This window comes from Peromyscus maniculatus, chromosome 21 (genome assembly GCF_049852395.1).
Source record: "Peromyscus maniculatus bairdii isolate BWxNUB_F1_BW_parent chromosome 21, HU_Pman_BW_mat_3.1, whole genome shotgun sequence".
NCBI classification, from domain to species: Eukaryota; Metazoa; Chordata; class Mammalia; order Rodentia; family Cricetidae; genus Peromyscus; species Peromyscus maniculatus.
The window spans coordinates 14,773,378-14,792,385 of NC_134872.1; the positions used below are offsets into that span (position 1 = coordinate 14,773,378).

A 19,008-nucleotide genomic window follows, 5' to 3' on the forward strand; every position below is an offset into this window, starting at 1 on the left:
ACCAAAACCAGCTCCACATTTTCAAAGCCTTCCCTTGACCTCGCTGTTATCTTCCCGAGATTTTGTTGTTATGTATTTAGGTTTCAAAATGGGTCACCAACAGCCACCTCATTAGCACACAATGAAAAGCCCACTCCTCTGAAATGAGGCTTTGTATTCCCAAACAAGAGAAAGACATTTTTTACCTCAAGACCTGGTTTTCTCTCCTGAACTACCTAATCTGAGAGAAGAAAGCCTACAGGGAAGATGCTCCCAATTACTTATCCAATACCCACTGGTCAGCTCTGAAATCATCTAAGTACAAGTAACATTATATGGACTGAAGGACTGAGCAGGTTGCAATTATATTTAGGAACATAAACATACATGTGTATATGTATGTGTGTGTTTGCAGGTGTGTGTAACAAGAACTAAACAGGGGGGCATGAAATTTGAGAGAGAACAGGGTAGGGAAATGGGAGGGGGAGAAGACAGAAAGGGGAAAGGGAAATTGCGCATACTATTTTAATTTTGAAACATATAAAATATTTTTTAAAAATGCAAACGTGTGGACACTCAGTGTGTGTCATTCATTTAATTTTCATAATCCATGATAGCTGGACCTCAACTTGAGTCTGCACTCTGCAGGCCCAAAGATTTATTCCTGTTTCTTCTTGTTTGCATAAAGCTTTGTAAGGAGTGCAGGTCTGAGCAACGGGGAAGTGATGTTAACTGCACTGCATTTTATACTCTTAATACAATTATGAAAGAGAAGTGTGGTGTCAGAAACATACAGGAGAAGTAGTTTTTACTCTGCTTAGGGAAACCCAGTATATGGATTTATGAATCAGGAGTTATGAATAAGTACTCTGGTTGGGTTTTGCTTTCCTTCCTTGTCCCCCCCACTTTCTTCTTTTTATTGAAAATAGATTCTTCTCTCATACAATACATGTTGACAACAGTTTTCCCCCATCCACTCCTCTCAGCTTCCCCCCTCCCAGTTCCCCACTCCCCCAGCTTCCCTTCAGAAAAGAGCATGCCTCTTAGAGACAGTAACCAAACACACACACACACACACACACACACACACACACACACACACACACACACACACACACACACACACACCAAGCTGCAATGAGACAAGGCAAAAGCCCTCATAGCAAGGCTGAACAATCAGAGGAAAAGAGTCCCAAGGGCAAGCAAAGAGGCAGAGACACGCCCACCCCCACTGTCAGAAGTCCCTCCAAACATCAAGCCAACAACCATAACATGTATGCAGAACACCTAGCACAGACCCACGCAGGCTCTGTGCATGCTTGCTGCTTCAGTCTCTGTGGCAGCCTGTGGGAGCCCTGCTTAGTTGGTTCTGTGTGCCATGCTCATCTGGACTTTCCAGTTAAAGAATTCCAAAATTATATAACAAGTCACTTGAAACAATTCATTTCATGGCTGAAACCATTAGAAAATCAACACAGATATCCTCTGGTTTAAAACAACAAACAGACCTTCCTCCCAAACCACAGAGGCCATTGTTAGAAGCTGTGCCTTGCTGTGTATCAGGTCCATGGTGGTCCAGGTGGGGCATTAGGGCCATTGTATACCAGAGACACACTTCCTGTGTTTTCCAGGTATGGTGGTAGCAGTAAGATTATTTGCATGCCTTTTAAGCTGGGCCCTATCTTGTCTGTGTTATTCTGTACTATCACTGGTGGTTCATTTAGAAGGTTCTGGAGTTCAGTGTAATGTTAATTTAGTAAAAAAAAAAAAGTGCTTTATTGCATTATTTCTATTTCCAAAAGAAGTTTTTATAAAAGAGCCACCAATATTAAGAATAGTGCAACTAGGGAATAATTTAATAAATGTACCAGATAATGCAACTATATATTGCATGCCTCACAACAAACACAGACATGAGTACCTACCGGATCTTCTGGGTTGTACTGAATGACGTACTCTATCTGTCCATTGGGGCCATCATCAATGTCTGTAGCTCCATTGTCTCCTGAGAATCCTGTGAAGATTGTGGTGCCAACCGGAGTGAGCTGAAAAGAAAAATGAAAGAAAAACTGTCTGTTATCCTTTAATCAGCTGTACAAGACTTCCAGATTAAAACTGTCTCTTCATGACCCAGAGGAAGAGAGAATTCAGCTGCTCAAATCACAGACTCATAGTACTAAGGATAAATAGGTAAATCTGTGCGGTCCTCACACAAGAGTCCTTATGTGTGTGAGGTTTACAATGTCAAGATCATGATTGGATAAAGAAACAGAAAGTTCAGAGAAAAGCACATTTGGACCATTTTGATTCCATTAGCAACTCAGCACCTGTGGAGAAAAATGCATCTGTTTCTTTTCTTAAAAAATTTTAATGCGTTATTTGCAAGCTAGAATTTAAATTGAAGTTGAGGTTTTTATTTTAAAATAAGAAGTCATTTCAGAGAGTCAGGAAATCCAGGTTGGTAATGCATGCAAAAGGTAGGTTAACAAATAGCTACTTGGATGCTCGAATTTACTCCCCTAGCAGAAGCCTTCCCTTATATATCTCTGGGTATTTTAAAAATGAGACATTTAGTGACAAAAACACTGAGTTTCAACTACTGGGAAGAGAATTCATTTATTTTTGCAATTGTAAGGTTATTCCAGAGATTAATGTGATTTATTTATGGTTTTTTTATGATTTCAATTCAGGATTTGGTGTCATTCATATCATTTATGACAGATTATATTTGGTCATACTTATTTTTTTATTTTAGAAATTCAAGCAGAAATAATATTCTACCAAAAAATTTATTAGTTTATATTTCTGAAAGGAAAAGGAGGAGAGACAATAGCTTAGTTGTATCAATAGAGAAAAGGGGATATGATTGCTATCCTGATACATTAGAAAACATATCTGAAATAACATCTTAAGCTAATGTTTGAAGGAGATTTAAGTCCTTGAAAAACATTAAAAGCTGCAGTATAACAGATTTTGCCATTTTATTCCCTTCACACTACTCTCTCTGTTTATGCTTACAGTAAGAATTCAATTGATCTCCAACTTTGGGAATGTTGGCAGCTTTAGTTCCTCAGTGTGGAGAAGGGGCAGGTTTGGGCACAGCCATGTAATCACAAAGCTCAGCATCGCACAGATGAATGAGCTTGGCTCTGTTCCCTATTTTTGTGTGAGTAGTAAACATATTAGTGTAGATGGTCCCTGCTCATTTTTACTGTTATAGCACACTAGCATGCACAGGTGTGCACTCATACATGCAATAACGCAGTCACTTATGATCTGCTTGTGACAGAACTTGCTGGGCATAGTAATGCATGTCTTTAATCCCAGCACCCAGAGTAGGCAGGCTGATCTCTGTGAGTTCGAGGCCAGCCTGGTCTACAGAGTGAGTTCTAGGACAGCCAGGGCTACACAGAGAAACTGTCTCGAAAAACAAACAAACAAAACAAAACAACAACAATAACAAAAACTGTCTGCTCTTTTGTAGTCTATACTGTGTGGTATTTATAGCTTTGGGAGGCACATCTGCTACAAAAATAAGTATGTTCTATATCTTTTTATATTTCAATATGTCACATTTAAATCTGGTTTTTGAGGAGCCCTATATACAATAAGACTAGACTGTGAAAATGCCTGAGGTTGCTGTTTACTTATTTAATTTGTGTCTTTCCCCACAAATCATTCACATAGCTAACTGCAGGTTCATAAATTATACAGATTAATTGAAAATCAAAAGTTATCAAAAATCACTACCCAGAAAGTAAAATAGTTTATGAAGTTTCAATAGTGAAAAGCTTTCTGGCATAAATAAATGATAAATGCCTCAGGAGACAAGCAAGTTTAGGCTGTTTGAAATGTTATATAAATGGTACATGTGTGTAAAACTCATGTAGAAGTGTATCAGTAGGTGCACTTTTGTTGATATGTATATTTCTTAGTTAAACAGAACATTGTTTCCGTATGCTATGGCTGAATGGAACTTTGTTTTGATTTGTAAAGTAATTTTTTTTAAAGTTAAGCGATTGCCTTATTTAATGAACAGTGAAAAGCATTAGAATGTAAACACAATATTAGTGATTCTGTTTATTGTGCAGATATCATATGACACATATCTCCTTTTGCCAGCCTGAATTGATTTGGTCAAAAGTCTCAAAGAGAATATTTACCTTTACTAATCTCACTGGATTTCCCCCAGAGAATCACTGTGTTCATTGCTTGATTTATATTTTTGCACAGTTATGATTTCATAATAGGTGGGTCTTAAGTTGCATAAAATTACTGTGAATGCGGAAGTAAAGAACAATAACTTTGGAGCCCCGAGCAATATAGGACCAGTGTGCAAGTCTCCGCCCACACACTTTGATCTAGCTAGCTAATATAAAAATCTTCCTTACTCACTTCTCTGTGAAGAAATTTACTGTGCAGCATTGATTTGCTAACAAAGTAACAGCACAAGCAATGTCTGAATGAGACTGATGTCACATTTGCATTTTCTCTGCGAGTCTCATTCTGTCTTCTTTTGTGTGGGGACAGTGGGAATCATATAATATCAGCACTTAACAGGCATTTTAAGCAACAAAACCGCCAACAAATCATCACGAAATGTGAAGAAAAAAGAGTCACACTCAGTGATCTGTAAATACAATTGCAGGTAGTATGAGACCAAGTATAACTGGGGTCGTGCAACCCTGCACATGCATGGGTCCTTTCCTGGGTAGCTTCTTCCCTCTCCTGCCCCTCCCCTAGCACATCACTATCTGTAAATGCACAACTCTAGTTCTAGACCTGCAGCTGGGAACCCTCTTCATGTGAGAATCATGTGCCTGGTGTCTTCATTAGGTTTTCTATTGCTGTGAAGAGACACCATGACCAAAGAGCAAGTTGGGGAGAAAAGGATTTATTTGGCTTCACTTCCACATCACTGTTCATCACTGAAGGAAGTCAGGACAGGAACTCAAACAGGGCAGGATCCCTGAAACAGGAGCTGATACAGAGGCCATGGAGGAGAACTGCTTATTGGCTTACTTATCATGGCCTGCTTAGCCTGCTTTCTTACAGAACCCAGGACCACCTGCCCCGGGAAGGCACCACCCACCAGGGGGTGGGACTTTCTTCATTGATCACTACTTGAGAAAATGCTTAACAGCTAGATCTCATGGAGGCATTGCCTCAGTTGAGGTTCCTTCCTCTTAGATGACTCTAGCTTGTGTCAAGTTGACACACAAAACCAGTCAGTAAGTCTCTTACCTGGGAACTCTCTCCTTCTCTTTGGTACCCCTTTTCCTCCATCCCACTATGATGGACAAATTTAGGAACCTAGTTCCAGACAAGACCCCCTGAACCTTTTCTGTTCCTGAGTCAGCTTTGCTGGCTAAGTTGATCTCTCCCTTCCCAATGTTACCCTTGCCTGTGACCATCTCCACAGAGGCCAGCTCCAGATCAGTGGCCTTTGAGCCTTTTTTCAAGGACCATCTTTGACCAGTGAGATATTCCTTTCCTCTTCCATCTCTCCCTTTGCCAATGCCATCTCTGTACCCACAGACATAGCTCCAGTCTCCTGGTTTTGGAGTCTTCTTTGCCTTGGCCAGCTAAACAGCTCACTCACTAGCTTTATATGATCTAGTTTAGGTCATTCAGCTCATGCACTGGCCTAGTCTAAGGAAAGCCAGATTATCACATCAGAAACACAACCAAAGAAACAAATCCACATGCTCAGGGCAAATTGCAAAAATAATATGACACCCAATTTCATAAAAAGCACAGTAATGGAATTATAGACACAGATTAACAGATACTCAACAACAGTAGGCCATTTCAACATCCAAATAGATATTTCTCCAATAATCATCTGGACAAAACAAAGCGAAACCTAAGAATTAAATGACATTTTACATCAAATGAACCTAGCATATATCTACAAAATACTACACCCAAAACCAAAGAATACACATTTTACTCAGCAGCACACAGAAGCTTCTCTAAAATAGACCACATCCTGAGACAGGAAACAAATAAAGCAACAAACACACCAAATAGAGAAAAACAGAAATCATTCCATATGTCTTATCCAAACATTATTCAATAAGACATAAAATCAACACCAACAAAAGCACAGTAAGTATAAACTTGTAGAGATTAAACAGTAAATTACTAAATGATAAATGAATCAAAGAAGAAACCAAGAGAGAAATAAAAATATTCATGAAACTGAAAACATGCCATCACTACCAACAAAACTCTGGAAAACTTTAAAAGCAGGTCTAAGGTGGAAATTTATAGCTCTAAATACCCACGTTAAAAAATGAGAAAGAGCACAGATAAATGAGTCAGTGATCACATTACAAGAACTTGGAAAAACAAAAACAAATCAAGGCCAAAAACAGCAAATGGTAACAAAGAATGAAAATCCAAGCAGAAATTAATGAAATAGCAACAAAGAGTAAAGGAATCTAAGAACTGGTTACTTGAGAAGATAAACAAGGTAGATTGACACCCCTCAGCCCAACTAGCCAAAAGAAGGAAATGGAGTACTCTAATTAGCAGAAACAAACGGAAACATTACAGTTGGCACCAAAGAAATTCAGAATATTGTAAGGCAGTTGTTCTCAACTCATGAGACCAACCTTGAGAACCTATGCAACCCAAAAGGGTGGCATATCAGATATTTACATTATGATTCATAACAGTAGCAAAATTATGGTCATGAAGTGGCAACAAAATAATTTTATGGGTTGGGGGGTCACCAGAACACGAGGAACTGTATTAAAGGGCCACAGCACTAGGAAGGTTGAGAATTACTATTATAAGGGAATGCAGTGTAAAAAGCATCTGGGCTTAGAAAGAAACATCTAGGTCTAGATGGATTCACAGCAGAATTCTATTTGCTTTCAGAGAAGAACTACAAACAATCCTTAATCAAAAACAAAAACACAGAAAGAAACAAAAGATAAAGGGTACTCCCAAACTCATCCCATGCAGCCAGTATTACTCTACTACCCAAACTAGAGAAAGACACAGTACACAAAACAAAATGACGGAGTGATATCCTTGTTTAACAAAGATGCAAAAATCCCCAATAAGACACCAGGGAAATATGGCACCTATACACAATGGAATCTAATTGAGCTGTCAAGAAATAAGAAATTAGCAGGTAAGTGGTTGGACCTAGAAAAAATTGTATCGAGTCAGGTAACTCAGACCCAGAAAGATAAACAGATGTCTCTCACCTGGGGTACCTGGCTCCAAAATTTCAGATGTGAGTGTGTACATGGAGTAACCATAGAAACCAGGAAACTATAAAGGGGCCATAAGCGGGAGGAGACTTGAGAGGAGGAGAGGAGAGATGAATACAGGTGAAATACAAGTGAGGAACAGAAAATAAAGAAAAAAACAGAAAAACAAACAGGGAGGGCTTCATCTGGGGAGGAAAGAAGGAAGTCAGTTCAGTAGAAGGAGGGATGAGGGACAAACACCACCAAGGTTGCTTGATGAAGCCTCAAGGGATCAAAGAAGAGTATGTGTGTGCGAACTACATATATCCTAAAGCATGTCATTCCACTTCGGCTGCCAGTGCTCCTCATATGAACCATAGGCTAACACAAACTCCAGTACCAGGCACAAGAAACCTGCTAGCTAATGTTTGGTCAGGGTGGTCCAAGTAACTCCCCAAACAACGTAGATTATTGACATAGCTCTTGTTTGCCTCTCAGATGTTGAAGATAAGAGTCTGATGATGAGGATGCCAAATACTTAGGACACAGGGCTTTGACTCAAAAGCCCCTTCCCTGTGGTCTAGCCTCTATGGTACCACAAGATAGTATGGAATCATCCCACATAGTGAAGTAATTCATGGTCCTACTCAGTTGCAATGCCTGTGAATCACAACAATGACTACCATGGCAAGATATCCATAAAGGTTCAATAAGTGGGACACACATGTTGGTTGTAACCAATAGCTTTTTAAATTGGGTTTAGGGACCACTCAACTCGAATGAAATCATGCCTGGTGCTAGAAACCTGGCCAGCTTCCTGGGGCAAGTGAGATCACAGACTAGAATCTATACTTGCTATGTTGCTAAACAAACATAATTCCTTTCTATATTCTAAATCTTACCCTTATACCTACAGCTAAGTGTCACTACCATCTCTCATCAATGGACACTCCCTTTACAGCAAATGGAGACCATCACAGAAAAACACAACTGGATACAATGCGGGAATCAAAAGATCATGGATATCCAAGTTCCAAGGGATGCATCCACACCACAGCTCCTGCAACTGTGCCTCAGGGAACATCATGAAACAGGGGGCAGAAAGACTAAGAGCCAGAATAATAGGAAGTCTTCTGTGAAACAGCCTCTTGTAGAAATGGCTGTAGACATAGGGCCAGAACAATGGCGGTGTCAATAGACATGCTAACATGGGGACAGGGAAAAATTTCACTAAGTCAAATCTCCAACTGTAATCAATTGGTGACTGCTGGAAGAGGAAGAGTTAGACTCCACCTGGGATGAGCCCCACTGTGGATTGTCTGGAAGAGATTGGTTGTCCATGAAACCATGTGCACATGGACGATGAAGGTGTTATAGTTATATATTTGTGCATACGCACATACATACGTGTGTGTGTGTGTGTGTGTGTGTGTGTGTGTGTGTGTGTGTGTAATGATCAAGGAGGAAGAGCCTATCACCTTGATAGGGAGAAATAGGATGAATTGGAAGAAGGATTTCTAGGGTGGGAGTAGGGGACAGAGGGAGGAAAGGGGAGAACAAAAGGTATGTAATTCTATTTTGACTTAAAATATATTTTAAAAGAAAGACAGCAAATATGGTCTTATTTGACCTCAAATAGAAATAGATCTGATGCCAAACTTCTGCCGCTCTAAGGATATCTTTAGTGAAGTATCCCAAGAACTATTTTGTAGTTACAAGAAAGCTTTTGTAAGTAATTTGCAAATGAGTCCATGCTCATTGAGAAAGGGCTACAAATTAATGTTAGGCCTCCATTCATACTACAGCAAAAGGCAGATTAACCTAGAATACAATATTTAAGTTTGTTTACAACTTCTCCTCTATTTAGTTATATGATCTGCTTTTACTCTTTAATTTAAATGAAATTATATATATATATTATATACATCATAATTTTTGAAGTATATATACATTGTGGAAAGACAAAATCTAGGTAGTTAACACATATATTATCTCACATGTGTATAATTTTGTGGTGAGAATATTTATCATTCACTGTCTGTATTTTTTTTTTTGAGCTATACACACCATGCTACATGTAGGCCTTTTTATAAATTACTAGATGTGATTATTACAGAGAGAAATCTCTTGACACTGATACAGAAATTTAAAAAAAAATATGATACCAAAACACACAAAACAGTAACAAATAGGTGAATGGGCCTATATGCAAATAAAGTTGCAAACCAAAAGACACATATGTAAATATATGCAAAGTAATGTTAAGCTGAAGGGACAAAACTGGAGACACCATAAGACCTGACTTTAAAATATACTACAAACCATAGTAACGCAAACAGCATGGCATTAACATGAGGTCGGTATGTTAACCAATGAAACAGAATAATGAGCTCTGAAATAAACATGTGTATTTATTATCAGATGAGTTTTGATTATGGCATTAAGAACACACATTGGGGTGATAAAAGTTTCTTCCATAAATGGTGTTGGAACACTGGATGTATTTGTGTGTGTGTGTGTGTGTGTGTGTGTGTGTGTGCATGTGTGTGTGTTTTTCCAGAGATACTTCTCTACAAACCACAAACCAAAGGTTTAGATGTAGGACCTAGAATGAGATCCACTGGCCCTTGCTTTTCACATAGATCATTTGAAACTCAACGTTCTTCCTGAAAATGTCAAAATTGGCCTGAGGAACTTAGAAGGGATGGTTTGGATCTATAGCTCAACTGCTTGTTAAAGAACACACCAGTATACTTGCCAATTCAATAAGGTATGGTGTCATTCTTTACTTAATTTATCCAAGATAAGGAAATTTATAACATGACAGAAAAAAAAAACTTAAATGAAAGTTCATGGGCTCAGGAACAGATGAAAAAGAACTAAGTCAGAAGTAAGACTTACTCTTCCAGAATTCAAGATTTCAGTTGGACATGCTAAGTTACTTACTTCAGAATAAAACAATAGCAGAAAAAGATTCACAGAGTCCTCTGACCCATAAAAGAGCACTTCAGAGTAAGGAGAATGTAATTGCATTATGAAAAAATGGCTGGGCTCATCACATATCCACATAGGAAAAAATTCAACATTTATTCCTTCTTCCTAGTAAATATTAAAAATAAATTTTAATAGACCATATTTGAAAATGTATATTATAAGATATAATTGTAGGAGAAATATATGAGAGTATTCCTACAATATTGTTATCACTAATGGATTATTCAATGGGACACATGGCACACAAGTCATGAAAATACTCAACACATTGGAGTAGGTTGAAAATAACAACTTGGAAAAATCTAAGTTACAAATTGGTTGGGGCTGGAGAGATGGCTCGGGGCTGGAGAGATGGCTCAGAGGTTAAGAGCACTGGCTGTTCTTCCAGAGGTCCTGAGTTCAATTCCCAGCAACCACATGGTGGCTAACAAATTGGTAGAGATAGTTGCAGCACATATATTCAACAAAGAATTCATATCAGGATGTATAAAAACCAAACCCTCATAATACAGTAGAGTGGCAGACTCTAAGATAGGATAGTCATAAAAAATATCATAATAGTCATTAAAAACTTGGGAAATTTTCTTTTTAACTAGCAACAGGAAATCTTTATTAAAATGTCAATAAAACATCTATACATTTAGCAGCTTGGCGAAAATTAGAAATCATGACAATACAAATTTTCTCCAGAAGGTGGAGCATGGTGAATGCTGTTCTGCAGGGGAAACAAATTTTCCTAATCACTTTGACAATATATTTCCTTGGAACATTTATGCATATCCTATGATTTTCAATTTCCTCTTTAAATGATTTAGTATTTCCCAAACAAGAATATACGCATGTGTACTCTCATGCTACACATAAGGGTATACACAGGTAAGTGTTGACAGAAAAATTGGACATCTGTCCCTCATCAAGAAATGGAGATACATTACTACGGTAGAACAGTTGCTAAGAATACAAATCTTTTCTTCAATTCTCAGTACTTCAGAAAGTCAAGTAACTATGAGAGAACAACATTCAGACCACTGCCTACTGTGCTGCGACAGAATCAGTTAGATGGACTAGCAACAGAATGGCAAAACAGGAAGCCCAGACATAAAAGGAATGTACGATGTACAACTCAATTTATACTAGCAAAACCAATAAGGGTGAAGATGTTAGACCACCATTGACAAGAGAGTTCCTTCCCCATAAAAGGAGGGATAGCTTGGTTGATCTGGCCCTGATCATTTATGGATTTGATTTAGAATAGCACTCAGGATTTTAATTTGGAAATATCATTGAAGTAAATAATATAATCCATTCTTATATGACATCTCTGTAATATTTCAAAAGTATGATTTAGTGTAAAGCCTTCATCATTTAGTATCAATATCAATATCAAAATGATTGCATGTGAAAGGATATGGTGTTTAGGATTTGCTTCAAAGTAACATTGCTCAATGAGGAATACAATAAAACAAGTCCTTCAGTGCTGTTGATTGCTGAGGCTTGGTAACGGGTATTGATCATTGTACACAAGAAGAAATTAATAAGGATTTGAACAGATAGCAAAAAACCATGGTGAAGCTATTTTTGTTCAATATTTTTTTCCATTCTGTTCATAACAATTCAATTTGTTTTCTTGGTTTCCTACCATTAAGATTAAAAGATTAAAAGTCAAATGTATGTAAAGCATTCATCAGAATGTGTGTCTTAGTGGATTCTGGGATTTTATACTCTCGGTGTGGTGCTGATATTGGAATTTTCTTTCCTGGTATCTCTCAAAATAGGTCTTTCTAGTTGGTCTCATTTTTGCAAGCAAACTGTGGTGTGAAAACAGCGTCTTTAAAGAACTTTTCAAAACTGCTGCCTTGCTTCTGCAGATTACAACAGAGACTGCAAAAAGCAATTTTGATACAAATATACTATTTACCCACAAAGGTACAACACACTGGAAGTGTCCACTTGCTATAAAACAAATGCAAAAAGCAAAAGGGAAAATCAATAACACCAACTTAATAAAAATGCCACTTCAAAACTCCAAGATACAGAAATGGTTCCAGGGAATAGGAGCCTAGTGCAACATAAGCAGTAAATTGATGTCACAGTGGGGATTATGTGTAAGAACATTCTATTAAAACAGTCCAGCTTTGGATTACTGAAAAGTATTAAAGAAACATCAGACTGAGCAAGACAACCCTGCCCAGTGGTTAAACACCAGGTGTTGCCTCTAAGTATACTGTACCAAGCAGTTTTTATTTGCTACACTTTCTTCACAATACAATTTTAAAAACTATTAAAATTCCCCAAATGTTCACATGTTGGTAATGGCTAGTGGTGTTATATTTGGTATTGCTGTGGAATGTTTAGGAGGTGGACTCTCCTGGGAGAAAGTGGTTACGTGAGTCTGGCTTTGAGTCTTCTCTCTTCTTCCTGAGATAGGAAATGTGACTGGACAGCCTCCTGCTTCTGCAACCATGCCTCTCCCATTTGCTTACTTGATCTTCCCAAGATCTGGGAAGATCTGAAGTGTCATGTAGCTTAGTGACAAGACATGTTATCAAATGTAGAGGGCACCCTGTTTTCACTAAGAGATAGACATCGACAAGGCAACGTCATCTCACAAAGAATGAGTTTACGTCAGGCGATCAGACTAACACACAGTTGTTTTCCTCTTATCAATATAATTTGTGGGATTCATGGCATTGGACAGATGTTGCCTGACAATTCATCTCAAAGAAGTCTGTTCGGCAGAAAGCAGTATTCTGTACATGTTGTCATTACTCTTGAAAGTTAGAGATGCGCCCTATCCAATCAACAAATCCCTCATTTTATGACTAATCTCTTGCATTTATATAGCATGGATTTGACTCATTTGTTAGGATATATATAAATGTTTCCAGATCTTTTCTTTGTGTGTGCACTTTAACTTGTCTGGTTCCTGCAGGTGGGTAGAATCATTAACATGTTTTAACTATTCTTACAGAATCTAAGGGTGGCTGAGGTGTCAATGGAAATGACCCACCACAAGATATAAATTTACTGGAAACACTAGAAGAATTTTTTGCAATTATTTTTGTGGTTCAGTTGTGAAGTTTTCCAATGTTAGTTTGGTACATGACAATGGTGTCACAATATCACATGTAATATGTGCGTATGCTCTCACACCTGGCTGGTTGTATGTTTTACACACTTTGTGGTCCAAGACAGTTCTTACTCATCCAGTGTGGCTTGGAAAAGCCAAAATGTTCACATTTTTTAAGGAAGGATTTAATTAAAAAAAAAAAAACAGAAGCTCAAAATTTTAGGACATTCATTAAAAAGAAATACTCAAGACTCATGAATTTGAAAGAGAGCAAGAATGGGTATATGGAATGCTTTGGAGGGGGGAAGGAGAAAGGAGAAAAGTTGTATTATAATATTAAAATTTTCAAAAAAGAAGACAAAGTTATGGAAGGAAAAGAAGAATATTAGATAAACACTGGTGTAAGAGCTAGTACTGAAGGAAGTGATCAGTTATACTGACTCAAATAAGCATAGCTACATGTAAGGCTAAACAAGACATCTAATTAAAGGACTGCATCTCCTAATTCAAAGATAAGAAATTCTCTATCAAATCCCAATGACCACACAATGCTCATCTTGATGAACAGGCCCTTTCATTACTGCATAGACATCCCTTGACAGGATGGCATCCTATAGAAAAGGCCATTAAAATTGTAATATGTATAACTACCATATATATATATATATATATATATATATATGTGTGTGTGTGTGTGTGTGTGTGTGTGTGTGTTGTATCTGATAAACTTGTCCTTATAACCAACTGCACTTAATGCTGTACCATCACCATCTTATATTCTGCTCTATAATCTACAGTCCATAAATAATTCATTTTAGTGACCATGATAATGCATTGAAGAGAGAATCCTGGTTATTAATCTGATAAAGTTTGAAAAGAATGGAAAAATCTGTGTTCATTTCAAGAGAAAACTATATAAAATGAGTATCAGCAAAGAGTGGTTTAATTTATATTTGTCTTGGTGTTACACAGGTTTCAACTGTTTTCATCCTACTTGACTATCGTGCTGTGCTAACCAGTTTTCTTCGGCTTAAAAAACCAGAATTATTAGCAATATAACTATAAGTCTTGGAATCAAGAATTAGCCTGACATGAATATAGTACTAATAAGGTAAAATATTAATAAATTCATGCTAAAGCTTCATGGTGAAACATTGATGCATATTTAACTTTTATAACTGTTTTGGGAAGTATGTTTGGGTGAGGGTGGAGAATACTGGATGCAGGGGGAGTTTGCTGTAATCACCTCCTACGCATCAGTGGGATTCACTGGATTCTCCCTTCTTTTTATTTGTACTAACTACCTTAAAAATGCTTTGTTCACTTTTCTTATAAAAGGATCCAAGTCTCTTAGAAAGTAACCTGTTTTCTACGTTTACAGACTGGAAGCATTCATTCTGAAACTGGATCCTTATGTCATGAGGATTCCAATGGCTCTTTTCTTAGAGTAATTCAGTTACAATGTGATTCTCTTATCAAATTGTGAAGTTAACATGAATAATTATTGATAAAAATGATGTTAATTATCCTCTCCTTATACTTTCAGAAAACACAATTTGAAGACACAGAGAAGCAGCGTGTATTTAATTTCATTATGGATATTTTCCTAGAATCTAAAATTGTGTCATTTTTTTTAAACCTCATGTGTTTATATAATATTGTGGTGAAGTTCCACATTTTCAAGGGAGGCTTCTTGGCATCTGACTTCTATTTGCCACTTGTTATGAGAGAGATCAGGTGAAACTTGATGACATATTCCTGCTCCAAAATCCTCAGCTGTCATATGAAACAATGAGGACACAATGTTTGAGATTATGTGTAGGTATGCAGAGGTTTTAAGTGGGCTATTTTACAGAAAAACATTAAAATTTTTTTACCACTAGTGCATTTCAATGTCAGCAATTAGTAGAAGTATATTGCTATAATAAACTGATGATAGTTCACTCCATATCAGAAGAGCTGAAGCTACTACAATGATAAGTCTGCTATCTTCTCTTATAAAATATTAGGAAGTAATATTAAAGATTGGTCTACTGGACTTTTAAGGTGTCAACTAAAGCACATTTTGTGGTGTATTTGTGATGTCAACATTTGCAGTATAATTTGTTTATTCAGAAAACCTAAGGTTATTTTAACATTTCATATTGACTTCCTTAAATTGTAAGTGGCATTTCAGATTTAGAGTTACAAAGTAGCCTTTTAAGTTTTATGTTATTAAGAACAGAAAACATTAGAAATTGATCAAACACAAAATTTTAAATTGACTGTGAACCTCCTTGGATAATTTGTATTGAGTTTCACAGTGCATGTATGGAAAATTTCCCCTAGAAAAACAGACATTTGGCCAAAGGGTAGTCATAGAATAAAACGAAAACTTTTGAAAATAAAAATGCAGCAAATTACAAACAACTTTATCTTCACTGAAATTCCAGACTGGATGCAATTGTAGCTCCTATGTAAAAATCTATGCCAGACTTTTTATATATTACTGATTTATTTTAGATAGGTAAAAACAAACATAATTGTTGATTCATAGGGAACCTATCTACCTGATCAGTTTTATAGACACTAGAAGATCTTCAAAGTATTTGGTCCAACGCACTCAAGACCAACAATGTAGGAACATGACCATGATTCCCTAACTCTGTTGAAAATTGTACAATTACTTTTAAATTCAAAGCAAAATCTAATTAAGAACAAGTGCGCCGGGCGGTGGTGGCGCACGCCTTTAATCCCAGCACTCGGGAGGCAGAGGCAGGCGGATCTCTGTGAGTTAGAGGCCAGCCTGGTCTCCAAAGCGAGTTCCAGGAAAGGCACAAAGCTACACAGAGAAACCCTGTCTCAAAAAACCAAAAAAAAAAAAAAAAAAAAAAAAAGAACAAGTGCAACTAAAATTCTATTTTAGTAAGTACTGTGATGAGCATCTCATCATTTAAAACAAAGTCACTTTATTCTAATGGACTCACAAATAGAAACATCCCAAGTTGGTTTAAGGGAACAAGTCAAACACTTGGCCAGACTTGAACTCTATGAGTATCAATGAGCTTCAATGGAATGCCCATTCCAAAGCCATGGAGTTTCCTTCATGGATATGTCATCTTTTAAAGCTTTATTATCCATGTGTTGTTTGATTACAAAAGTATGTTATAAAACGTTGAGCTTCTATTCAGCAAACTTGGTAAATTCACTTTAAACTAATAATTCATCTGTAGATATGTTCATTTTTTGAACAATCTACAACATTTAGTGTGAATAGTGACTTTTATGTTATTTTCTAAATATATGGGCAATTTGTCATCTGTTTTCATTGATTTTTAAGCTCAAATGTAAGGTATTTATAACATTTTGTGTGATTTCAGTCATTTGGGATGTGTTTATAGATCTATAGATACCAACATTTTGAAAATTCTTGTCATATGTTATATCCTTAAAAACTGAGTCCTGTGCTCACTAAATAAAATATTTTATATGAATCTACCAGAATAATTTTGCGAAGTTCTTTGCTTACATATTCTATTGTCTTTATACTTCTTCTCATCTTTCTAATCCATTACAGAGAGCATTTACACATGAGTTTCTATATCTTCTCTAACAAAACATAACAAATTTACAATCTTAAATAGAATTTGTTTTCTTTTATACAGTTGTGCAAGCTACCATGATAGTTACTAAAAAGCTGAAAACTAAGCAATGTGTAAGCCCAGGCTGTTTCTATATATATATTCCATATATATATATATATATATATATATATATATGTATATATATATACACACAAATTAATATATATTAATTTGTAATTTGCTGATATATATATATATATATATATATATATATATATATATATAGTTTAATGCCCAGACCATGGTAATTAGATTCACTGTCTCTTTAACAACTTCCACTTCTTTGTGGTAGGAAACTGAGGTCTTCTCTTCTATATTTTTGTAATAATGGATTATTAGGAATTTCTGTCACTCTACAGTATATTCCTCCTGTGTACTGGCTACATTAACTCCTTCCCTCCTCCCTTATCAGTGAGTACATGATAAGATTTTATCTCTTATAGAGAAGATACAGAAACATCTAATAATGATGATTCCATTCTTCATTTTCATGGATAGTTTCCATGAAAATGTTTCCATCTTCCATTCATGAAGAAGGATTTGTTGTGTATTTCTTTCCAGGCCTGGCTTATTTCACTCGATTACCTCCTGAACTGTCTATTTTCTTGTAAATTACAGGGTTTTGTTATTTATGACTGAATAATCCTTGGTTTTGTATGGAAACCATCTATTGTTTTTCCACTTAGGTACGGATAATATATCAATTCCTTTCACACTTTGGCTATAGGGAGTTTGTTGGAGTAAACACCGGAGGCCAGGTGTCTCTGTGATCCACTGATTTTACTTCTGTTTGTTACAAACTCAGTCTTGAACAGCTGAATCCTACCATTGTTAAGTCATTATAATTATCATATAATGTCATTATGCTTTTATGTGATTGAAAATTGATGATATTAAGCAACATTTTTCATTTTCTCATTGGTCATTTTTATACTTTTCTTGGGAAATATCTGTTGATACTTTCCCTAAGTTTATTGTTATCATTATTATTTAGCATTAAATTTTCTCAGTTCCACCTAGATTATGCAACTTAACTCCTTGTAAGTTAAGTTTTTTTCACTCTTTTTTTACACTATATTCTGACACAGTTTATCCTCCCCTAACTCATCTTCACCCCTCTACCCATCAAACTCCATACCCTTTCTTTCTGTCTGTCTTTGCAAAGCAAACAGACAAATTTAAAAACAAAAACAGAGGAAAAAACACAAAAGACACAGAGATACATAAACAAAACCCATCAAAACACAAGACTGGAAACCATAACATACAAGCAAAAGGCCAGTAAGACAAAAAAAAAATGCCCAAATAAGGCAACATGAGGCAAAAAGTTAACAAAAATAGCATTGAGATCATTTTGTGTTGGTCATCTACTACTGGGCATGGAGCCTACCTTTAGGTGTAGTTAATAAACCCAGTGAGATGGTATTAGAGAAAACTATTATTTTCCTTGGCAAATGGGTGTCAGTTTCAGAAAGCATCTTGGATAGGAGTGGGAGATCTTGTCCACTTCCCCTTCTCAGTCCTGGAACCCCACTGTGTCAGACAGTTTTCAAGTATTTTCTCTCTCCTCTCTGCTGTCTGTACTTCACTGTGTGGGTGCTCTTTCACTGATGTAACTCCATGTGTCTACACTTGCTCTTTTCTGTACATCACAGTCTTTACTGACATTTGGAAGTATTTGGTTTCCTGTTTCCTTCTAGTCCTTCTATGTCTTTAGGGTGACTCTGCATCCAAGCCATTACCAGCTTCATGCACACAGGCTGTTTCTATGGATAACTGCTTCTTAGTAGAAATTTCTAGGAAGCCTTCGGGATCTGTCTATACAAAGATGGAGGGATTTCTGCTCTCCCCTGTGGGATGGTTTAATTCAAAGTCCTGTCTCTGATCCATACCAGGTAAGTGAAGGAGGAGTTCTTCTTCAAAATGACTATATATTTTCCATTTTCCAAGATTTTATTTTTGATTACTAGTTTTATGTCATTGTGGAAAGTACATGATAAGATTTTATCTCTTCACATATTGAGGGTTTTGTGGCTCTGGAGAGCAGCATCTTTTAAGGGTACATGTGGTTAGACTGGGCACCAGAGTAACCTAAGAATTCCCTCTCGTCTATTTTAACATAGTAAATCACACC

The 19,008-nt window shown here is 36.6% G+C and overlaps 1 protein-coding gene across 2 annotated transcripts in view; it reads right to left on the reverse strand.

The window, feature by feature from the left end:
* Nucleotides 1-19,008, reverse strand: part of Pcdh15 (protocadherin related 15) — a 1,435,956-nt gene that overhangs the window by 407,387 nt on the left and 1,009,561 nt on the right. For both annotated transcript variants that reach the window (XM_042266444.2, XM_076556998.1), the window contains exon 9: nucleotides 1,905-2,024. In XM_042266444.2, the coding sequence (XP_042122378.1) occupies nucleotides 1,905-2,024 (120 nt within the window). The remainder of the gene's footprint in view (nucleotides 1-1,904; nucleotides 2,025-19,008) is intronic.